Source organism: Delphinapterus leucas, chromosome 8 (genome assembly GCF_059928025.1).
Source record: "Delphinapterus leucas isolate spDelLeu-1000000601 "Yukka" chromosome 8, BTC_Dleu_Yukka2, whole genome shotgun sequence".
NCBI classification, from domain to species: domain Eukaryota; kingdom Metazoa; phylum Chordata; class Mammalia; order Artiodactyla; family Monodontidae; genus Delphinapterus; species Delphinapterus leucas.
The window spans coordinates 35777935-35794729 of record NC_143136.1 but is presented as its reverse complement, the minus strand read 5'-3'; the positions used below and the strand labels follow the sequence as shown (position 1 = coordinate 35794729).

At 39.6% G+C, this 16795-nt stretch overlaps 1 protein-coding gene across 2 annotated transcripts in view; it reads right to left on the bottom strand.

The window, feature by feature from the left end:
* The window catches only part of FTCDNL1 (formiminotransferase cyclodeaminase N-terminal like), a 75725-nt gene extending 61481 nt beyond the window's left edge, over positions 1-14244 (bottom strand). Inside the window, exons 1-4 of one of the 2 annotated variants that reach the window (XM_022567340.2) lie at positions 14092-14244; positions 11838-11964; positions 9086-9181; positions 7384-7536 (exon numbers count right to left, since the gene is read on the bottom strand). In XM_022567340.2, coding sequence (XP_022423048.1) covers positions 7384-7536; positions 9086-9181; positions 11838-11952 — 364 coding nt within the window. In that variant the 5' untranslated portion in view covers positions 11953-11964; positions 14092-14244. The remainder of the gene's footprint in view (positions 1-7383; positions 7537-9085; positions 9182-11837; positions 11965-14091) is intronic. The other variant, XM_089916538.1, reaches the window with a different exon arrangement.
* Between the last annotated feature and the right edge of the window lie 2551 nt (positions 14245-16795).

Genomic DNA, 16795 nt, shown 5'->3' with positions numbered 1-16795 from the left:
GTTCTTTGAGAAGATATACAAGACTGATAAACCATTAGCCAGACTCATCAAGAAAAAGAGGGAAAAGACTCAAATCAATAAAATTAGAAATGAAAAAAGAGAAGTAACAACTGACACTGCAGAAATACAAAGGATCATGAGAGATTACTACAAGCAACTATATGTCAATAAAATGGACAAGCTGGAAGAAATGGACAAATTCTTAGAAAAGCACAACCTTCCGAGACTGAACCAGGAAGAAATAGAAAATATAAACAGACCAATCACAAGCACTGAAATTGAGACTGTAATTAAAAGTCTTCCAACAAACAAAAGTCCAGGACCAGATGGCTTCACAGGCAAATTCTATCAAACATTTAGAGAAGAGCTAGCACCTATCCTTCTCAAACTCTTCCAAAATATAGCAGAGGGAGGAGCACTCCCAAACTCATCCTATGAGGCCACCATCACCCTGATACCAAAACCAGAACAGATATTGCAAAGAAAGAAAACTACAGGCCAATATCACTGATGAACATAGATGCAAAAATCCTCAACAAAATACTAGCAAACAGAATCCAACGGCACATTAAAAGGATCATACACCATGATCAAGTGGGGTTTATCCCAGGAATGCAAGGATTCTTCAATATATGCAAATCAATCAATGTGATACACCATATTAACAAACTGAAGGAGAAAAATGATATGTTCATATCAACAGATGCAGAAAACGCTTTTGACAAAATTCAACACCAACTTATGATAAAAACCCTCCAGAAAGTAGGCATAGAGGGAACTTACCTCAACATAATAAAGGCCATATATGACGAAACCCACAGCCAACATTGTTCTCAATGGTGAAAAACTGAAACCATTTCCTCTAAGATCAGGAGCAAGACAACGCTGTCCACTCTCACCACTATTATTCAACATAGTTTTGGAAGTTTTAGCCACGGCAATCAGAGAAGTAAAAGAAAGAAAAGGAATCCAAATTGGAAAAGAAGTAAAACTGTCACTGTTTGCAGATGACGTGATACTATATATAGAGAATCCTAAAGATGCTACCAGAAAACTACTAGAGCTAAACAATGAATTTCATAAAGTAGCAGGATACAAAATTAATGTGCAGAAATCTCTTGCATTCCTATACACTAATGATGAAAAATCTGAAAGAGAAATTAAGGAAACACTCACATTTACCACTGCAACAAAAAGAATAAAATACCTAGGAATAAACCTACCTAAGGAGACAAAAGACCTGTATGCAGAAAACTATAAGACACTGATGAAAGAAATTAAAGACAATATAAACAGATGGAGAGTTATACCATGTTCTTGGATTGGAAGAATCAACATTGTGAAAATGACTAAACTACCCAAAGCAATCTACAGATTCAATGCAATCCCTACCAAACTACGAATGGCATTTTTCACAGAACTAGAACAAAAATTTCAGTTTGTATGGAAACACAAAAGACCTCGAATAGCCAAAGCAATCTTGAGAAAGAAAAACGGAGCTGGAGGAATCAGGCTCCCGGACTTCATACTATACTGCAAAGCTACAGTAATCAAAACAGGATGGTACTGGCACAAAAACAGAAATATACATCAATGGAACAGGATAGAAAGCCCAGAGATTAACCCACGCACATATGATCGCCTTATTTTTGATAAAGGAGGCAAGAGTATACAATGGAGAAAAGACAGCCTCTTCAATAAGTTGTGCCAGGAAAACTGGACACCTACATATAAAAGTATGAAATTAGAACACTCCCTAACACCATACATAAATAGAAACTCAAAATGGATTGAAGACCTAAATGTAAGGCCAGACACTATCAAACTCTTAGAGGAAAACATAGGCAGAACACTCTATGACATAAATCACAGCAAGATCCATTTTGACCCACCTCCTAGAGAAATGGAAATAAAAACAAAAATAAACAAATGGGACCTAATGAAACTTCAAAGCTTTTGCACAGCAAAAGAAACCATAAACAAGATGAAAAGACAACCCTCAGAATGGGAGAAAATTTTTGCAAATGAAGCAACTGACAAAGGATTCATCTCCAAAATTTACGAGCAGCTCATGCAGCTCAATATCCTAAAAACAAACAACCCAATCCAAAAATGGGCAGAAGACCTAAACAGACATTTCTCCAAAGAAGATATACAGATTGACAACAAACACATGAAAGGATGCTCAACATCACTAATCATTAGAGAAATGCAAACCAAAATTACAATTAGGTATCACCTCACACCAGTTAGAATGGGCATCATCAGAAAATCTACAAACAACAAATGCTGGAGAGGGTGTGGAGAAAAGGGAACCCTCTTGCACTGTTGGTGGGAATGTAAACTGATAGAGCCACTATGGAGAACAGTATGGAGGTTCCTCAAAAAACTAAAAATAGGACTACCATACGACCCAGCAATCCCACTACTGGGCATATACCCTGAGAAAACCATAATTCAAAAAGAGTCATGTACCACAATGTTCATTGCAGCTCTATTTACAACAGCCAGGACATGGAAGCAACCCAAGTGTCCATCATCAGATGAATGGATAAAGAAGATGTGGCACATATATACAATGGAATATTACTCAGCCATAGAAAGAAACAAAATTGAGTTATTTGTAGTGAAGTGGATGGACCTAGAGACTGTCATGCAGAGTGAAGTAAGTCAGAAAGAGAAAAATAAATACCGTATGCTAACACATATATATGGAATCTAAAAAAAAAAAAAATGTTCTGAAGAACCTAGGGGCAGGACAGGAATAAAGAGGCAGACGTAGAGAATGGACTTGAGGACACAAGGAGGGGGAAGGGTAAGCTGGGACAAAGTGAGAAAGTGGCATGGACTTATATATACACTACCAAATGTAAAATAGCTAGCTAGTGGGAAGCAGCCGCATAGCACAGGGAGATCAGCTTGGTGCTTTGTGACCACCTAGAAGGGTGGGATAGGGAGGGTGGGAGGGAGATGCAAGAGGGAGGAGAAATGGGGATATATGTATATGTATAGCTGCTTCACTTTGTTATAAAGCAGAAACTAACACACCATTTTAAAGCAATTATACTCTAATAAAGATGATAAAAAAAAGAAATATCAATGGAATAACTCAAGAGAACTTCCAGCACTGGGGGACAAGTTTCAAGAATTCAAAGGGCCTACCAGTTATCCAGCATAATGAATGAAAACAGACGTATACAAAGGCACATCACAGAAATTCCAGAACACTAGGAACAAAGTGAAGATCTTACAAGCTTCCAGTGAGAAGTGACAGGTCACATACAAAGATCAGGAATCATAATGCTTCAAAAGTCTCAACAGCAACATGGAAATGAGAATTGATACAACATCATCAAAATAAAGGAAAATTATTTCTAACCTATTATTCTATACCTAGCTAAACTAAAAATTAAGTGTGAAGGTAGAATAATGGCATTTTCAGACATGCAAGTTCTCAAAAATGTACTCTCCCTGCCCCCACCCCACTTTTTTTTGGAAAGCTAGTAGAGGATATGTTCCACCAAAACAAGGACATAGAAGAAGGGGGAAAAAAAGAGAAGATATGGGATTCAGGAACCAGGGGATCCAAAATAGAGAAAGATGAAGGGAACACCCAGGATAAAAGTAATGGGAGATGCCATGATGACAGTCATCCTCAACAAATTGAGAGTAAATCGTCCTAACTGAACCAGATCAGAGAGTTCTAGAAGAAAGTTGGGGGTTTTTTTGGCCACACTGTGCGGCTTGTGGGATCTTAGTTCCCCAACTAGGGATCGAACCCAGGCCCTCAGCAGTGAGATCGCAGAGTCCTAACCACTGGACCACCAGGGAATTCCCCTAAAAGATAGTTTTTTTTTTTTTTAAGAAGATGAAATTTATAGAACAGTCAATACATGGTGTGTTCTATCTGAATGCATGGAGAGATGTCATTAGTGACAGAGTGTGGGGTTAAACCAGTGGTAAGTATATAAAAAAGTAAGCAAACAATCAAAAAGATAATGATCAACTGCAGCAAAAAGAAAAAGTTGTAGAGAAAGGGTAAAATAATAACATTCTAAATGCTTCATTATAAATAATGTTTACACAGTTATAATAATGTGACCACTAAATACTGTTCCAAGATATAACTATATGGTGAGGAGGGAGAATTCGGAAGTAAGTGGGAAACATGTGTGTGTGTGTGTGTGTGTGTGTGTGGTGTGTGTGTGTGTGTGTGTGTGTGTGCTGGGGGTGAGAGGTGGGTGAAAGGAAGCTAAATTCTCATCTTTTGCAGTGAGAAGTCAACAGATAATGCCTAAAACTTAAAAAAACAAGAAGTACCAATACAGGTATGATATTCAGATATCTGGATTTGAATCCTAAATAATAAAAGAGTTGAAAGTACTTGGCTCAGGGGAGAAGGAAACTGAAGTGTGTACAGAGTGAGGAGGAAAGGCAAGTTATGTAGGTCTAGAGTTTGGGGAACAAACCCTGTAGATCTGACTTTTAACCATGTTCATGTATCATTTTGATAACAACAAAAAGAAGCAAAGAGAGGAACGGAAGGAGGAAAGAAGGGAGAGAGAAAAGGATGGAATGGAGAAGGGAAAAAGGGAGGAGGAGAAAAATTTTAGAGACATAATACAGATAAAAATGAAATGGAGCCTAATAGATCAAATGTGGTTTTATAGAATATGAAAACCAAAGTCCAAAACATTTTTTTAAATTATAAGCTTTAAATAAATATAGACTAGATCTATGTGTCACCTTTTTTTACATGGCAGCATCTGTAAGTGAAGACACTTTCATACCACTGCTCATACCCCAACCTCCTATGGAGTCTCCCCATTCTCTCCATTCTCTATTATCTTAGGCCACCATCACCTTTCCAGACTGATCTACCTACTCCTTGTCCATTCTCTATCATACAAACAAAGTTATCTTTCTAATGTTCAAAGCCAATCATAGACTTTCTTTCTTAAAACTCTTCCAACAGTTTCCACTGCGTTTAGGATAAAGTGTGAACCTTAACCTGGCATATAAGACTTCATGACCTCGCCTCTGATTACCTCTGGAGCTTCATTTCTTAACATTCCCACCCCACCCCCATCTGTAAGTTTCAGCCAGCAACACTGCAGTCCTTTCAGGTCCTCAAGCCCAGGCTGCTTCCACCTCTAGGACTCTGCATTGCTGTGCCCTTTATTCTAGAAGTTCTTAAACTAAAATTATATGCAAAATTATGAGTGTATCTATGTATGTATACACAAGTGCACATCATAAAAACTTACAAGTGATTTTGACATTATTTATAAGTCCCCTGAACATCAACTTTGGACCTCACTTTAAGAATCCCTTGCTTAAGGAATAAGCAAGCTTCCAGCTGCTATCAAAAAGCTCTAAAATAGGGTTTCCCTGGTGGCGCAGTGGTTAAGAATCTGCCTGCCAATGCAGGGGACACAGGTTCGAGCCCTGGTCTGGGAAGATTCCACATGACGCGGAGCAACTGGGCCCGTGAGCCACAACTACTGAGCCTGCGCGTCTGGAGCTTGTGCTCCGCAACAAGAGAGGCTGAGACAGTGAGAGGCCCGCACACCGCGATGAGGAATGGCCCCCGTTCGCCGCGACTAGAGAAAGCCCTCACACAGAAACGAAGACCCAACACAGCCAAAAATAAATAAATAAATATTTTTTTAAAAAGCTCTAAAATATATATTATCCAGAATTTTTGCATATAAAACATACATGAATTACACATGTCAATATCAACTATCTTCTATGTCACTGGAATGTTCTCCATTGCCCTTCCTCCCAAAGAAAGTTAGTTAAATTACTATTTTAACATGGTTTCCCTGACAAGGGGTTACTCTAGTGAAAAACATCCTGTCACTGTTCTGAAAACAGTGAGATCCTAGAACATGAATACTTCTGCCTCATACGAATGCCTGAGCATGCTGTTACCAAAAAAACAAACAAAAAAAACAAACCAAAAAAAATTGGGTGATATTAGACGAACAGCTGTGTAGAAAGGAGAATGTAAAAATAAAAACTGCATGTTGGAGCATCAAAATAGTAACCATGTACAGTATATGACTGGTTTTAATCAGATGAAGATTGAAGCTATTACGTTTCAAATCGAATGTTATAAATTAGTTCAAGAATGCAGCTGAGCTCTCATTTAATTAGAAATGTCCATGTTTAAATCATGAGGTACAGTAGCTGCCAATGAAGCAAAAGGGCAAAGGAAGGGAGAAATACTGTGTCCAGACCCTCCTGTTGTCAACTGTCTCTTACTCTGGCCAAACATCTGGGGTGGACTAGTCCTGATGTAATGAAGAACTTCATGTACTAGCTAATTTGAGATTTAATGTAATTGAACATAATTTTTTTGAAGACATTAAAATCATTATTCTGGTCTGGACAATTCTGAACTCTTCATTTTTGTGTGAAATGCATTTTCCCCCATGCTGAATTTTAACTCTTTCTTAGATGAAAAGTAAAGCAAATTTTGGGCCATGATTTCTCTGGGAAATAATCCATCGATTGTCAGGTCATGTTAAAATGCAACACATGGAATGAGATACACCTTTGGAAACAAGTCTCATTTCATATTTCTAGCGCTTGATGGAGCTCAGCTAGAGTCCAAATCTACATCCCAAATGTTAGACATTTCCCTATTACCTAAAAGTGAGGCACCACCACAGAGGATTTCTGAGGTCATACAGAGAAGTTTGCAGTCATCCTAAGGCGGACTTTTCCCCAAAGGTTATGAGTCTCTGCATCTCATAATTAACCAGCTAGACAGTCCAGGCAAAAGGTCTTTCTTTTCTCCCAATTTGCTTAATTCAAAAACACCTCAAGTGACATAGCTCAAATTTTCCAAATTAAACTTGCCCATGGGGCTGAAATCAAGCATGTGACAGTTCAGTTCTAAAGAAAACCTTAAAGAGCGTTGTGCACAAGGAAAAAAGAAAAAAAAAAATCAGAGGAAAAAGGGGTAGGAGTTAACATTTAAGTGGGTTTTCAACCTCATCATTACTCCTGCTCAAGAAAATAGGACAAAGATGGGTGAAACACACCATCGTCCTGCCCCGAAGAGTCTAAAGAACTCATTAGAGACTACTGCTGTCTCCTCATCGTCTATCGTGAATTTGCAAGGGTCACAATGGTTGATTTGCTGCATCCTACAGCATTTAGTGTTCCACAGCATCATGGGGTAGAAAGTGGAAGGATGAGTCACAGCGACACTGTGTGCCACTGCAACCCATGGAAGCTTACTGTTGATACAATTCTTCAAGGTTGACTTTTCCCAGGGAACTGAGGAGTGATTATATTGTCACAAGCTGTTCTGACTTGTAAAAATGGTTTCCATTAAGGAATAACACACTACCCCAAACTTTCTCTTACTTCTGGCCACAGCTCCACACTCTTCCACTCCAACACCAGAGAGAGGGTAAATGGGAATCAGGTCCACTGCTCCCAGGCAAGGATGGATCCCCTCTTGAACCTCCATATCAATTGACTGGAAGGCCTCCAGGCAGGCAGCCAGAACGGAATTGCCTTAAAAAAAATAAAAAATAAAAAAATTAAACTTTCAATCGCATCTAAAGAAGTAGCTATATTTATTATTGTCCCACCAGTTGTTTTTCTGTAATATGTATAGAAGATTGTTTATCCATCCAAAATAAAGAAAAATGAAAGACCCAACATTTCCCCTCTCCCCACCTCCCAAGTGTCACAAAGTTTCACATTTCTTCTAACTCCTTACTCCCCAAAGTGGAGGAAGTATACAAAGTTTATCAGTCTTAAGAAACACTGTATTGTATTTTTTTTACAATTGGTTACTTCAAATTTTTTCAATTTTATCAGATTAATCTGATAAAATTCCTTGTTATTTTCAGAATATTTTATGAATTTATAATAAAATATACACACAAACATAAATTTTTAAAAGCATAAGTATTTTACTTCTGCTCTTATAATTAGATTTTTCATTAAATTATTCTATCTAAATACATATTACAGACACATCAGAGTGTTATGTTATTACTCTGAGTTTTTATTTGCAGTGCAGTACGACCATTTGGCAAGAGAGCTAAACAATAAGGAAGATAATCAGTCCTACATCTGCTGGGAACTATCCATCAGCTCTTTGTTTTCCAAACAAATATACCTTTTGAAAAAAGACAATCTGCTAAGTTGAAGTCAAGTTTATTTGAAAGTATTTTAGGACTTCCCTGGTGGCGCAGTGGTAAAGAATCCGCCTGCCAATGCAGCGGACACAGGTTTGAGGCCTGGTCCGGGAAGATCCTACATGCCGTGGAGCAACTAAGCCCGTGAGCCACAGCTACTGAGCCTGTGCTCTAGAGCCCACGAGCCACAACTACTGAAGCCCGCACACCTAGAGCCAGTGCTCCCCAACAAGAGAAGCCACCACAATGAGAAGCCCGCACACCACAACAAAGAGTAGCCCCCGCTCTCAGCAACTAAAGAAAATGCACGCACAGCAACCAGGACCCAACGCAACCAAAAATAAATAAATTAATTAATTTTTTTTAAAAAAGAAAATATTTTAAACCCTTTACCAAGCAATACTAAAATAATACAGGTTTTTGTTTAAACAATTATGAAACTTCAAATTCAAGTTGTCCCACTAAACCTTACAACAGAAGACTTGAAACCCATTTCATTTCACCCAGTGGACCAACTCAAGATGTCAGGCTCCCAACCTAAAACACAACTGCTTAGCATGTTTCATTCCATGTCAACTTATCAGTGAAATCAAGGCTGACTTCAACACTATTACTTCACAGGTTAAAACATGAAGATATTTTTCTTAACCACAAAGGATATGTGATCATCTTCAAGGAAAGAATGTTATTAAATATTGGACCCCCAAGGTTCATTTTAATGAAGAGGAAATGGGAAATGTTTAAGCGGTACATGTTCACAAAAATGATGAAATGCAGTTTTGAGGTAGACTCCCTATGTAATGGAGGGGAGTATCCAGATTAACACAGGTAATCAGTGATTAAAGAGCATTCAGGTGTACCTGAAGCTGACCCTTCGCCAAAAGACATATGTAAAAAAATAGAAACTGAAATCTTACCTAACTCAGCAACAGAAGCTGCTATTGTAATGACTGATCTGTTGTACCCTTGATCAGAAAATACGTTGAGCACTGATACCTCAGGATGTTTCTGTCCTATAAAGAAAGCAACACATCAATGCAAGAATTTTTTTCTGTGATGAAATCTTAATACTTTATTTCTTCTGATATAATTAAATAGAAATAGTTTAAGAGAAAAATTCTGGGGGGTGACCTCTGAAGTGACACTGACTAATCATGAAATTTGTAGACAGTAACATCCACTTCTTACAGTGCTTCCTATACAAGCAGATGGCTCAGCTCAGATACGAGGCTTTGGTGTCTATGAGAGAACTTTTCTGGCACTTGCTTCTGAACTTGCCAAAGTTCTCTTAACTCAGTCTAAGACAGTAGCTCTTCTTTCAATCGCCCAATCATATCACTCTAAATTCTGTTCCTTATCAATCTCATCTTCTAGGCCCTGTCAATTTTTCCTTCCAAACCCAGAAATCAAAATCTAACATCTGGAAAAACTAGGATAGGCCAATTAGTGCCTGGAGCAGAGGTTTCTGGGATACATGCACCTGCCTATTAGAAACTGTTCTGACTCCACCATCTCCTTTTCAAAGGACACCAACAGCCTTCAGATGTTAATGACTTCCAGCCTTCAGCAGCTTGTGACTCACTTGAATGTGTAACCTGAAGGAGAAAGCTGCCATACCCTTGTATGGCAACCACACATAACCCTCTAGTTATTTTTGAAGTTTACAAGCCTGGTTCAGGCTCCTTGAAAGTTCTTCGTATGCCTACAAAAGCAAATTCAGAGTGAAGGACAAAAGTTTTCAGACGGTAATTAAACCTTTCACTATGCCATTATATCTTTGTCGCCCTGTCCCCTGGCAGCTTAACAATTAATCTTTTCAGAGGAGAGGAAAAATAAGTTACACGCAGCAACTACAGAGCTTACAGCAGCCCCGCACTATTAATTTTAATAACATGAAAAGATAAACTTATGTCACTCACTCATAGCCAAATGAGCATCTACAGAGACCTGCCCTGGTATAGGTCTAAAATTTATAATTCAGCTTTCTTTCCATAAGACCTTTTAGGTCATTTAAATGTTTTCACATTGCTTAATTGGAAAAAATATAGGTGATATAGTTTTATTCCACTCACTTAAAAATAAATGCCTTTAAAGTATTTGTAAAATAGCAGGTCATTTTCTTAACTAGTGCTACCTTCCCTGCATTTTTAAAACTATGAAAGATGGGTAGCAACACGATCATACAACCTCTTTTTATGTATTTTTTTCAACATACCTAAGCTTTTAGAAGAAAAGATTTGATTTGATTTTTTCATTCTAAATCTTCTTCTGAAAAGCTTTTATTCTCAGTTTCATATGATTCAATTGAATCAAATGCTGAAAGAATGAAACACTCCTGAAATTTCTTAAGCATGCATATAGAAAAAAAATTACTGCTGGCAGGAGGAGCTGTCAGTATGAACCTCAGCAGAAGTAAATTGTTTGGTATTTGTAATGCAGTGTAATAGCTATAATTCCGTCTGAGCTGCTGTCACTAATAAGCTGATAAAAACTGTGAGTTGAGACCCAGGCGTCCATCAGTGTGTGGCTTCCACAAATGTCTCTGCCCAGTCACTTAATCACGGAATATGTCTGCACATTCACCCAATCCCACTAGATGTACTATCTGACAATGAGGGGCCCAAGCTGGCTCTTACTGCAAAGAGAATGCAAAAGCACAGCTGCACACTGACTCCAGAGGAGCTTTCTTATTAGAAATTATCAGGAATTTTCACAGACATTTCCAGCTCCCTCAAAGTTGCAAGACAGTAACTTAGATGTGCTCAGCGTTAGCAACGGGCTGGGGGAAAACACTTCTCTCTCATGAAAAGCAATAACCAAAGAAAAAATGACAATCAGAAATTAAAATCAACTGTCTCAAATGCTTTAGGGCCGTGACCCTAGCGTTCACCTGTTGCCAAAAAGCTGTTGATTTCAAATAACAAAGTTAAGTGATTGTAAGTCTGTAAATACACTATATTCTGTGTATGTGTGAAAGTAAAAACAAATGTCTAGAACTGTATGTCATCACATGAACATTTTAACAAGGGTTAAAAAAAAAGAGAGTAGTATGTCTTATAGTAAATACTGGCCCAGGGAGTAAGGAGGCTTGAGTTTCAGTCTTCTGAATTGAATCGCAGAGTAATCATACACACATCACTTAAATGCAACTGCTTAAGAGTCTTTATGCGTAGAAAATGCAGTAGAAATATTAATGCTGCAATGACAGCATGGGCTTTGATGGCAGGAGTGCTTTTGAAGAGGACTTGGTATTTGGTAAGTTTATTTTTTATTTAACCTGCTGAATAAAAAGCATAATATACAATTATGCTCATTCTATTAATGATCATATAAATGGCCCATAAGGGAAACATTAAACCTTTATGTAAATATATCCTCCTCAGGAGCCTGCCAATATCCTGAATAATGTGCATTTCAGACACTCTCTCCAATGTGAAGAAATATGCTGGGGATTGTATGCAGGCGTTTGGAGAAGAGCATATGTGCACATCTGAGTAAGTCGTCTATCTCAGTATCCTGGAGTCCTGCAGAAGCTATAACAGCCCAAGAACAAGGGGGGAAATTCAGGAAGAAAGAAGAAGAGCGTTCTATAGACATTGTTAGCAGAGTACAAAAATTACTGTATTATCAAAACACTACATATTCACTTCAATTGCCTGTTGTTCCTACCATTTTTTTTAAGAAGAGCCGCTTTCGCTACATTCTCAACAATGTATTTTCTTCTGGCTTCTGAAATGTTTAATAAACAGACAGCCAAACGGAGCCCCAGTCTGGAAGAAGACATGGTAATTTTCTTCTAGAATAGGAGAAAAATAAGCCTTCATTTTGGTTTCTACAGTTCATTCATATTTTCATGTTCATTAAACTTTTTAAAAAAATCATAGCTTTTTGGAAACCAGGCAGTCATAATATGAATACTTCACTATTTCATTCCTCAGTAACACCTAAAGGATAAAATCCTCAGATTGACTCAACCAGGAAACCATGTATATGTGGTCATGCACATATGAACATATGAAGATAGCAACAACACTAGAAAATATCCATCAAGTTACTCAGTCTGAATTCTGTCCTGTGAAACTTCTTCATTAAAGTATGTTACTCCTTTTAAGAATTGTCTTCCACAGTTTAATCCTATTTTCAAAGAGGCATGATACTTTCATTAAATGAGATTACTGGGGAAATGCAGAAAAGAGAAATGAGGCAGATTACTTAATATGCTGATTCTTACAAAAACTATTCTGACAGAGAGAAAGGGTATCTCTACAGGCCATGCCATGGGCAGTATATGAACTAACAAAAGGGGCTCATTTGGGGGCTTTAAATGACAACTATATGACTAAATTTCTCTTGTACTTTGATCTCCATAGTCCCTATAACAGCTTAAAATCTTGTTTCACAGGACTCTGTACCTTGAACTGAAAGCTGACATGGACTACTCTGATATGTTACTCAATAATCAGCCAAAAATGTGACTGATTTTGTTGAAAATGGAATGATTCCACACAAGCTTTGGTGGTTGCTTTGATTCTCCTTAGTACTCTAGAATGGCATTTTCAACTAGTTATCTTTCTATACCCCGAATGATACTATGAACTAAAGAAATTTCAATATCTCAAAACAAAAAGAAAATAATTCCCCTTTTTAAGATCAGGTCATCATATTTCGGCCTCTTTTAAATATAGCTAAAAGTGAATGTGGCCCTCATGAACTCGATCAGCAAATGTTTGATGAGGGTCATTTTGTGCCACATAATGTTCTCCGTGTGGGGATACTGCAGGGAATGATGTCCAACTCTGAGACACACGTTAAGCTCGTAAGTTTAAGCTAACATGCTGTGGTGCCATTAACAGTGCTCTCCATGCATAAATCCACTGGCTTCTGTTCACTAGGATTGTTCGTTGGCCTGATCACTTTAACCTAAGAGGGGATACAGGGCTTCATGGTTAGTTCAGGTTTTCATATCGTGACCATCATCTCATGATTGAAAATTCATAAAAAATACGGTCATTAGGATTTTGTAGACATTAATAACACTGTTGTAATAAAGCAGCTCAGACATCTCTCGTTTTTATGTAAACAAAAAATTGCTTTACACAAGGGGTGTGGGCGTCTTCTGGCTTTCATTTGTTTTCAGTGTGTTTATGTAGCTTAATTGTCTCATCAGGCACTTTCCCAACATAATTATGCTTTTTAACAAATGGTGTTTATGGCAACCCCTAACAGTGCAAAAGAAAAGATTAGTTTCATCCTCTCATTCCACATTTTTATTCCCTGTGGACAGCTAAATCACACAAAGATGGTGTTAGAAAAATCCACCTTCACTGCAAAAGCTGAAACTAGGGGCAATATCAAGCTTTTGGCAAGCAGTCAGGCTTGTTAGTAAAAAAGGGAAGTCTTTCTCTCCCTCCGCCTCTAAGAATGTGACCCCGAGCAAGACCCCAAACACTTTATGGTTTGAGGGAGTGTGATCCTAGGCCTCCCACCACTTCGATCACCTTTGGGATTACTTCCGGCGAGAGACCTAAAACCTGCCTCCCCCGGAGGAACCGGCTGGGCCCCTGAGGAGCTGAGCAGTTCGCGACGGCTCTGCCACATCACCTGTGTCCTGCGCACGCACCACCGCCGGCACTTTTAGGGCGGCAGAGGCTCGCCGAGGAGGCTGTAGTGCGAGGTCTGGGGCAGACACCGTCGCTGGGACCCCCTGCGCGGTCCCGCCCAGGTTCTGGTGTGGGGTGGCCCAGAGCCGCGTGGGCCGAAGGGTAACCCGAGGGACTCGCTGAGGGCCCCGGAAGACTCTAGCAGAGGTATCAGCGTCCGCGGGCGGCGGGCCCCGGAGCGAAGGGCGGCCGGCGGCGGCGCTGCCCCAGGCCCGCCTCGAACCTGCGACCACGCTGGCTGCTCCTTGGTTTGGGGGACCCACCTGCTGGCGCGGAGGGCGGCGGGGTAGGACGGCGCCAAACCGGAGTCGCCGCGCGTGACCGGCGCACAGCTTCCGTCGCTGGCCCCGCCTCCCGGGCGCCCGGGCGCGCTCCAGCCCCGCCGCCCGCCGGCTCGGCTCTGCAGCTATTTCCCTGACCCCACCCGACCCCACAGGCCCCGACCGCGTGCCGGCGGCCCGGAGGGCTTAACGTTCTCTCTAGAAGTGCTTTCCCGCCCCACCTGCTTTAACCTGTAACTCTCCACAACTCTCTCGTAAATGAGTGACTTTTTAAAAGGGCATTAGAATCTAATGATGAGGTCATTACCCACTGATCCTACACCAGCAGGGGGCTCTTTTCTCCGGTTTACGCACAAACGCATCTTTAATAAATTCCCTTCTGAGAAATACTGCCCGCGAGCGATTTCGAATATGATCTGGACCCACCCCAAGACAAAAGCATATACCCATTTACTCTAAGTTACAGCTAGTAGGAACCAGGCATTAAGCATTTCCCTTTTTTTTAGGCCAGTGAACCTTGAGAATACATTTCTCTTCCAAAAAATCAGGACCTGCTTTTTTTTTTTTTAATGTAACAAGGATTAAATGTCACCATTTTGATCCAATTTCGTTCCTGAAGTGAAATAATCACTAAATAACTACTTTGGCAGAATAAATTAATTTTTAAATCTATTTTTTATTTTCTAATTATACTTTTTAAACACAGATTTGAGGAAATTAACATTTATGTGGACATTTGGTTTCTAGCCTAATGTGGCATAAAAATAAGTAACATAATGAGTGTTAAAAAAAATCAGGTTCATGATGCTTCTCACATCATCATCATTGTACTTAGATGTCACAACAGTATTATGTGCGATTGTGTCAGATCCAGCCTTCTCCATCTCGGAGTGTTGGCAGGTAGGAGGGTTGTTGGCAAGAGGAGGGGTGTTAACCTCAGGATCCTGGATCCATTCCAAGGCTGGTAATTACATTCTGCCAGCCAGAATTCATCCCATAATTTTAATTGGATAAATCCTTTCTGGCCTAAGCTACTGCTATGCCTGTCAAACTGTTGCCACATTTCACCCCAGAGGTGTCTGTGTTTTAGTTGCAAGAATCAGTCCCTTTGAGGTTGGTTTATCAGTTTAAATCCTCAAAATGCTTTGGGACCCTAAGGAATTAAATATATATTTAGGGTTTTTTTCTATTGACTTTGCATAGAAATGCATAAAATAGATTTATACTCATGTTAATGCCTAAAAACCAATACCCATCTAATGTCAGCAGATAATTTTGAGAGCTGTTTAACCAGATCAACATCCCCAACTTTCTCTTCTTTCAAGAAATTTTATTGCCTATAGCTTTAACTTTCAATTTCCAAAAAGTTCTGCAGTATTCAAAGTTTCTTTCCATGGAAGACAATAGAACTGAAGCCCCTGTATTTCACCCTTCCAACAATCCTATGATGAGATGACTTGCTAAAACGAAAGACAGAGTAGTAATATTACACCTAGTCTTATCATATCCCTCCAGAGAAAACAGTATGACACCTAGGGGCTTCATGGTTCTAGCTGGAGCACCTGCCAGGACTAAATCTTCCTCCCTGCATCTCCTAATCCTCTTTGTGAGAACCACTCTCTCTTCCAGGGCTGCCAGGGCATCAAGTAAGATAATGCTTCCGAAAGCATCAACACAGAGGAGTTACTCAGTAAACTTTAGTCCCTTTCTCCACTCTACTCATGTCAAACACAAATGGAGAGGAAACAGGTCCCCAGGGTTCTTTTGGAAGGGGGGCAGCATGTGCCCCTGCCTGAAGACTGTAAGCATATCTTTTTTTAAAAGACAAGGAGACAGATACCAGCAAGGCTGATGAGAAGTTTAGCAATGAGACTGGAAGTATTATTTTGATCTCTTCAAGAATGGAAAAGTACCCTTGGTGTTAGTTTAGCTCTATCACATGTAATCTTGCCCATTTCATGCTTTAAAAGAGATGATGTCACATTTACAATGTATGTATATCAAGCCTCTCATTTTTTTTTAACTTAGCATGCTTTGGAGGGATTTTTTCATACTTTTTGGGTGAATGTGTTATTCTGACTCCTCATTTCTCCTGCTAATAAATCCACATTCAGGGCATTAGTTATTTTACTCATCATGGATCCTGTCCAGAAACAAATAAGTACGAGAAGAGAGAACAGCTAAAAGTCCCAGTGTCAGTTCCATCAATGACGACTGCTTCCTAACACTCCCATAGCTTCCCTATGAGACAAAGAGGACACTTTCCTGTACTCTTCATTTTCAGTTTTGCAAGCAGGGAGAACGTAGCTCTTGTAAAAGCCTTCACTGGCCCATCAGAGTCGAGGCGGGTAAAAGGGAGAGACTGTGCTCTAGTGTGGCTCCATAGTGTGGCTGTACTTGAATGCAGAGCCCAGTACTGCTCGAAGAAGCCAGGACTAGGGTGAGCGAGGGAGGCATTCAGCTTGGGCACAAAATATAAGTGGTTGCCAAAAAATTCGGTAATGCAATATTGTAAGAAGTCAAAATTAAGACAAAATAAGAAATCAGTGCTAAACAAAATATCAAAATTTTAAGTGAAGCAGGATCCTACCCTGCACTTGCTGACTCACACTCACCTCACCCTGATCCCTGCCCTGGGGGTTGTGTTCCCCTTCATGCCAGCCTGTTTCTGATTTGTAGGGTTGAG